This window comes from Rutidosis leptorrhynchoides, chromosome 7 (genome assembly GCF_046630445.1).
Source record: "Rutidosis leptorrhynchoides isolate AG116_Rl617_1_P2 chromosome 7, CSIRO_AGI_Rlap_v1, whole genome shotgun sequence".
NCBI lineage: Eukaryota > Viridiplantae > Streptophyta > Magnoliopsida > Asterales > Asteraceae > Rutidosis > Rutidosis leptorrhynchoides.
The window spans coordinates 167,824,800-167,832,565 of NC_092339.1; the positions used below are offsets into that span (position 1 = coordinate 167,824,800).

General features: G+C 34.3%; 1 protein-coding gene across 1 annotated transcript; it reads left to right on the top strand.

Annotated features, from left to right (window-relative positions):
• Positions 1 to 1,703: 1,703 nt before the first annotated feature.
• LOC139857670 (NADH dehydrogenase [ubiquinone] 1 beta subcomplex subunit 9-like) lies at positions 1,704 to 6,816 on the top strand. The gene is made up of 6 exons (XM_071846495.1): positions 1,704 to 1,833; positions 1,968 to 2,009; positions 3,344 to 3,425; positions 4,707 to 4,762; positions 5,888 to 5,962; positions 6,469 to 6,816. Exons 1-5 carry the CDS (start codon positions 1,708 to 1,710, stop codon positions 5,924 to 5,926), a joined length of 345 nt encoding a protein of 114 aa, XP_071702596.1. The 5' UTR covers positions 1,704 to 1,707; the 3' UTR covers positions 5,927 to 5,962; positions 6,469 to 6,816.
• The last annotated feature ends 950 nt before the right edge of the window (positions 6,817 to 7,766 follow it).

Below are 7,766 nucleotides of genomic sequence, written 5' to 3' on the forward strand. Positions count from 1 at the left end.
ATAAAAGTTAGTTGGTTAAGTTTGTGAAATTTGAAAAAACTTTACGTATAAAGTGGGGGTTCGATTTGTATTTTAATAAAAGTTAGGGGGTTAAGTTTGTGAAAATTGAATATTAGTAAAAAAAAAAAAGTTAGTAAAGTGGGTGTTCGATTTGTATTTTAATAAAAGTTAGGGGGTTAAGCTTGTGAAATTTTGGGAAAAATATACGTATAAAGTGGGGGGTTCGATTTGTATGTTATTGAAAGTTAAGGGGTTAAGTTTGGGAAAATTGGAGAAATGAATAGTACTATTCATTTCTACTTTACCTTTTAGATATATAACTAGTGTTTGAACCCTCGCTTCGCGCCGGAGGTTCGGTTTTTAATGTATTTTATTGCATTTAGTTTGTAAAATTTTTTTGTGGCTAACGATGATGTCGTTGAAGCGCAACTCGAGTCAAACTAAAAGGTATAACCCGTGAAAGATTTAAATGTTATCTAAAATTAACAATATATGTGCATCTCCGCGTTTCGCTATGGAGTTGTCGACTTTTAAAAATTTAACGAAGAATTAACGTGTATGATATTTAGCGTTTTTTTAAAAATGCACTCGTTTTGCGTATAGCTAGTGACATTGTGTTCCTAAAATTATTTCGAGTTTAACGATGGTGGCGGAAATATTTAACTCGTTGCGAGTGCAAAGATATGGCCCGTTGAATATTTAGGTGGAGTTTGTTTAAGATTTTTTATGAGAATGGTTAATTGAAACTTTACCCCCTGTTTGGGGGTGGATCTGATTTTTTGGATAAAGTGTGGGGTGGTTGTGGTTGAATTTTGGAAAAAAAGGCAAAAAGTCGGAAATACCCCTGGATAATATTCATTGCTCCTATGTCATTTAGAATATAGGTATAATATAATATATAATATAACTAGTGTTTGAACCCTCGCTTCGCGCCGGAGGTTTGGTTTTTAATGTATTTTATTGCATTTAGTTTGTAAAATTTTTTTGTGGCTAACGATGATGTCGTTGAAGCGCAACTCGAGTCGAACTAAAAGGTATAACCCGTGAAAGATTTAAATGTTATCTAAAATTAACAATATATGTGCATCTCCGCGTTTCGCTATGGAGTTGTCGACTTTTAAAAATTTAACGAAGAATTAACGTGTATGATATTTAGCGTTTTTTTAAAAAAGCACTCGTTTTGCGTATAGCTAGTGACATTGTGTTTCTAAAATTATTTCGAGTTTAACGATGGTGGCGGAAATATTTAACTCGTTGCGAGTGCAAAGATATGGCCCGTTGAATATTTGGGTGGAGTTTGTTTAAGATTTTTTATGAGAATGGTTAATTGAAACTTTACCCCTGTTTGGGGTTGGATCTGATTTTTTGGATAAAGTGTGGGGTGGTTGTGATTGAATTTTGAAAAAAAAAGGCAAAAAGTCAGAAATACCCCTGGATAATATTCATTGCTCCTATGTCATTTAGAATATAGGTATAATATAATATATAATATATAATATATAATTATAACAAACACCACATTTTTTTGTTGTTCGAAACGTTATGAACAAACACGTTGACTTTCAAGCTTTCAATATTTTAATTACACAAACTAATAAAATATTGTAATAAATAACAGTGAAAAGACAGAAACACCCTTGACACAATTCTACGGCCTCGGATAAATCCTAAAAAACAGAGTCGAAACACAAATCGGAAATATTCAGGATGAGCGGATCAATTTCATATCTGGCTCGAAGAGCAGCGCAAAAGGAGAAAGTGCGAATATTGTATCGTCGTGCCCTTAAAGACACTCTCACTTGGGCCGTACATCGTCATCTCTTCTACCCCGATGTACTTATCCATTTCCATCTCAAATTAGGGTTTATAATAGTTTCCACCCCCCTTTTTTATTTATTCATACTATAATAAACTAATAAATAAATTTGTGTTATTTAATTGATTTTTTTTGTTGATTAACTTTACAGGCTGATGCACTTCGTGAGAGATTCGATGCTAACAAGAACGTGGTTCGTTTTATCATTTTGATCTTCCATTTACATTTTTCGTTATTATTTGTACAGTATAGCTGGGTTTTTTTTTTTTTTTTTTTTGTAAAGTAAGTTGCTTATGATGATATTGTTAGCAATAATGTATGCTTAGACCACACCAAGTATAATTATTGATGGTTTTATACATAAAAATTAACGCATAAGGGATTATGAGGCAGCTAAGGGGGCAATGTTTCGTTCGTAGTGTCTAAAAAAAGATACATTTTAATGATTTGAACTGTATACACTTTCAATTTCTCAATCTCATACCACATTAGGAAGTAGCATACTACTTAAGTGATGCAAGTATAGTAAGGTAATCTTAGCCACATCGAATATTAGTTTGTCATAATACGTCTGATTAAAGGTTTTGGTGCTTTGGATGCTTGAAGAGAACTGTAACACAATACTATTTAGGAACTCACTTTCTACCGGTTGACTCTGACATGGTGTAACCTAGTTTTGTGAAAGATACTGTGAGATCATGTTACTGGTGTGGTGACTGATGATGGTAATTCCATGTATAACATTATCATTATTTATGTTCTGCTACGTATCAATGCTAGTTCATTAGGGTATATGCATGTTAGGTGTTAGAAATATGTGTTGTTTTGGTACTTCTGGCACACTCGATGTTAAATTTGAGCCAAATGAGGGATGTGTTCGGAGGTTTGTTTAACAAAAGTTATGAATCTGAATGATTAGAAGATAAACGAGTAATATGGATATTACTCATCTGGATTTTACTGAGTACTTTTTATAATGTTTGAAAGCTGGATACAAAAATAAAGAGCGTTGAAATTTGAACGACTAACATGATCTCTTTCCTCTTCATTTAGCAACTTTGGTAGAACCTATGGTAGTCAGACAGTTGTTACAATGAGAAGGCATTAGGCATCAGGTTGATGCCTTTTGCTAGGGACTGACAGAATTACATAAGATTGATATTGATATCATATATAAAAAAAAGTTGAATTACAGCATAGTATAAAAGTTGATTAATAGCATAGTTGGCGCTACGGTAACTACCAAAAGAATATGTATGGAGAAGAAAATAAGATTTGACCATTTTACCTATTCTTTTGACCTTACAGTTGGATTCTTTTTCTGACTGGTTTTACTGTTTTACCTATACGTTTGGCCATCTTTACTTTTGGTGAAAGACTTTGCATTCTTTATTCTATCATTATCAACATCCAAGTAAAAATACTTGCCCTCCCCGGGTAGCCTGAACTAGGAAAACCTTATAAATTTACCTTTTTGTGTTGTACTTGTTGAATCTGATTTGTATTGTTGTATGTTGGTGTGTCCAGGAAGATATTGATACCATTGATAGAATGATTGCTGATGGTGATGCACAATACAACAAGTGGAGGCACCCTGATCCTTACATTGGTAAGCTGCAGTAGAAATGCAAAATTTAAATCTTATTATTTGAAAGTAAGTTTATATCTGGAGTAGTATTTGGTAAAACCAACATAGCAACTCACTGATCATACAAGGGACAGTGTTCATCTTTTCATTCGCGAAAGGGTAAAACTTTCATTTTTCTATATAACAAGGTTGTAAAAATCACTACTCTGGGAGTACCCGCTCATAACTTTTTAGGGAGTACTCGGCAACTCGGGGTACTTGGATGTTGACCAAGTTTTAACCGATTATGTCCGAGTTTTGACCAATTTTCCGAGTAGTTCCGAGATTTGGCCTAGTTTTGAATGAGTTTGTCCAAGTTTGACCGAGTAATCTACGAATAATTCCGAGTTCCGTAAGCCTGCCATATAATATTAAGGTTTTCTGACGGCCAGTTTTTTTGCTGTTTTCTTACTTAACACAATTGCACACATTTGTATAATCACCTATCGAGATAAAGCGTAATACTCTGATTTCTTCCCACACCCACAGAAGCTCTAGTGAATTTCCATGTCAAACGTATAAGATTATGCATTTATTTTTCTTTATCACTACTACCCAGGGGCGGAGCCAGGATTTGAAATGACTGGTGTCACAAAACAATGCCGAAAAAATTCAAATCGACATATCTTCATTGTCAAAAACACCTCTTCACCATTGCGATTGCAACGGCAAATCAAAGCAAGTTTTAATGTAGACATAACGATACATTGGCAAAATGAAAAATAAAAGCTTGTAGATTATGTGAATTCTAAAAATCAGAAGTTTGTTTAATCCTTAAATGTACATATAGGAGGTATATTAAATAATTATTCGCATATGCGTTGATGCCATATGATACTTTTACATCATCTGAACTTCAAAAAGTTTGTCTAAAAAAAAAAAAAATTAAGGCTAAAATGTAAAGGACCTGATAAAAATGATCGAATTTATGTGTCAAAGGGTTTTTCTCTAGTATCAATTTGAGATTTAAGATATACGGAGTATTGAACAAGGACAGACTTTTAGTAGCATGGGCTGACTAATGGACTGTTGGGTATTGCCTGTAAAATTAAGAAATTTGGGCTCTAAAAAACGCGTGGACTGGTGAGTACTTGATATCTTTGATGGTGTCCGTTGCTAAATATCCAAATAAATTACACTAAGTGGGCTGCTAGGTTGTAGAATTCTGGCCTGTTTAGTGGGGTCACGGGCCCCCAGTAAATGCTATGTAGCTCCGCCCCTGCTACTACCTGACTATCTTTATATGTTTACTGCCATTAACAGTTCCATGGGCTCCTGGTGGCAGCAAGTTTACTCGCAATCCTACACCACCATCTGGGGTAATCTTTTACTTCTTTCATTATTAGTTTAGTATAAAGATTTCATGATCCCACACATGTATGAGCCTTTTATATTGGTTAATGATGATGCTGTAAATACTTCAATGAATCTAGTTTTTAATAGTGCTTTAGGCCTTTAGCATACAGTTAACCATAAATTTTTGTGAAGCAACAAAAATCTTGGCTCAGGTCTGCTTACAGTTGACCATAATCTCATAGTTACATCTCTAAACCGTATTTTATGTGGAAACTGTATAAAAAACTTTTATTTCACAATGCATAAAGATTTTTATGCAAGGTTTGTGTTTATCTCACCTTTTCCCATCTGCTTATAGTCTAGCCTTTTTATGTGGCAGAAAAGATTTATACCTTAAGACCAACGTGCGAATGCCCATTCTTTCTTTTATCGAGCCTACTACTTTTAGCAAGTTGGACAAAATTTTTGTAAGGCCATTGCAGCGCTTCTTTTATAAGATACTAATATACATGTCATATTGGCATGCCAATTCCTCCTATTAATAAGAAAAACCCGTCAAAACGTGAATGTCCACATGCTATAAAATTTATAAACTAGTTGTTTCCTTTATTTTGTAAGCTAGGAATTTACGCTTTTTCCTCACTTATTAATCGTCCTTACATACTGTAGTAAACACATTAAATAAGGTAAGTAAATATCTTTGCTCAATTCATCTGGGTTCATTTTTCTTCTCAGAATTAGGTACTTTGAATACTTCTTTATTGTGTTTATGTTTTAATTATATCATTGTATAATAAGTTATATATCATAAAATCTTTCATGGTCAAGTGTTCTTTTTAGTATGTAAAATCTCAACATGCATTTAGGCAGGTGTGTATTACAAACTTCTTTCGACTACTCTAACTAGATTTTCATAACCATCACGTGGTCTCGAGATTGTAGTTTATTACTGTACGACACTTTCTTCAAGCGGCAGCACATAATGATAGTTTATTATTGACTCAACATTACTACATCTACAGTTGCTAGATTGCTAAAATATCTTATGAAATTTCGCTACCATATAGAAAATTTGCATACTACCTGTTTAAATTTAACCATCTAATCGCCATTTTCCTTGAGCTCTCTTCATTTTATGGTATTTGCAGATTGAGATAGTTTACGATTATGGTAGAGAGGATCATTAATTCAATGTAACATGGGCTCCATGACAATAAAACATGGTTAGCCACAAACTGATTATCATGCCATTTATAATCTTTATCACTAAATGCAAAATGCTTATGATACATTAAACGAAACGATGTGCTACGTTTTATATCCAAGGGTTCTGTGTTAGTAATGGTTCCTAACTGATCTCCATTGTATAGATGTGCTCTTGATTTCACTAAACTTTTAGGTTTCTATGCGTTTTCCTCTTTTGCTGTTATTTCGTTTGATCCACGGTAGCTTTCAAAGTTATCATTACAAAGTCTCGTATTAAAGCATAAATCCTTTTTTTATGCCTGTTATTTTCAAGTTTTTGATTAAATTACTTTCTCCCAATGATGTAAAAGTCAGCCGACGCATCAGTTTAGGGACTAACCCCACCCATTTCGTTAAAAACGTCTTAAAAGTGGTCAACGCTAAAAAGTCAGGTGAAAGTCTGGTTGAAGTCAAAACCAAAGTTGGTCAAAAGTTCCATCTTTCGTTTACTCGGTTGACATTGTAATTTGTTATTTGTTGCCAGGTGACTAATGATGCTTGTTGTATGAAATGGAGATGCTAGCTCTTTTTAAGGATGTGTTTGATTTGGCAAGTTCCATGTAAAACTTTCATGTTATTTTCGTTGCAAATAAATTTATGTTATCGATTTGGGCTCTTAAAATTATTTAAGAAACCCTTGAACAACAAATAAGTTTCAGAACTCAGGATAGCATGAGAACTATTGGGAGTACTTGTTTTTGGGGTTATTCTTCACCTCTTTAGTAAACCCACGTGTACTTGATATACCCTCGTAGCATATATAGTTGAGGTGCGTGTGATAAAATTGAATGGTTAAGTGCTGAATGGTTCATAATCTGAATGATTGAAAAGTTCTGAATAAGTTTTGGTTCTGAATGACGATAAATTGTTGATAATCATTCTGAATGAGTAATGTTAATAATATAAAATTATCCTATTAACCTCTATATGAATATAAATTAGAATATTGTTGTTTAATAAGAGCGCTCCCAATCATGATAAGCTTCCCCTTAAGGACTAGTAGCCACATCATCACTTTCTCACAATGATTAACTCAGGACTAAGCATTATCAAACATGACATGCTTCTCGAAATAAATTGGAAACAACTATATTATTTAATTAAACAAGTTACATGCATTTAGGTTAATAGTACAACTAAAATATACATACATCCGTCCTCGTTCATGCATGAGAAAGAAAGGAGACAAGGGTGAAGGTGGCAGGGCGGTCGTAGGGTGGGTTGGTGCCAACGGCGTCCTGCAGGGCGGTGGAGAAGACATAACCGTTGGTAGCCCTCTAAGTATTCTTGTTATAATTCAAATAGGATATTATATAAAATTTGTGTTTAAGAGCACGAGGTATCCGTAGTCCATTTTCGGTGTCCATTTCAAGGTCGAAAATGGACCTTCAAATTGATTAAAGTGGGGTGTCATTCGGTGTCCATTTCGGTGTCCATTACGAGGTCGATTTTAATGGTTGACCAATTAGAATAATAGGATAAGAAAAAAAAGAAAAAAAAATTATAAAAAATACCGTCGCCTGAGCGACGATGAAATTGACGGACGAAATCGACGAGTTTCGACGGTGGGGCGGTGTCTGATTTTCCGGCGTCGTTGAATTCGACGAGCAAGAACGGTGTGGATACCGTGAGCTCTAATGGTTAAGAGTGTATTTCAGCTCTGAATGATTTAACACTGAATATCTGGACCAGCATCATCATCTGTTATTTAGATGTCAGGAACAAACCCGTTGAATGCGGAATGATTCAGTATTCAGCGCTGAACTATTCAACTAAAAGGTA

Bases quoted from the DNA above. Each gene is read 5' to 3' on its own strand.
- LOC139857670 (XM_071846495.1), top strand. From the start codon at position 1,708: ATGAGCGGATCAATTTCATATCTGGCTCGAAGAGCAGCGCAAAAGGAG. The intron at 1,834-1,967 runs GTACTTATCCAT...TTAACTTTACAG, and splicing joins GTCATCTCTTCTACCCCGAT to GCTGATGCACTTCGTGAGAG. The intron at 2,010-3,343 runs GTTCGTTTTATC...TGGTGTGTCCAG, and splicing joins TCGATGCTAACAAGAACGTG to GAAGATATTGATACCATTGA.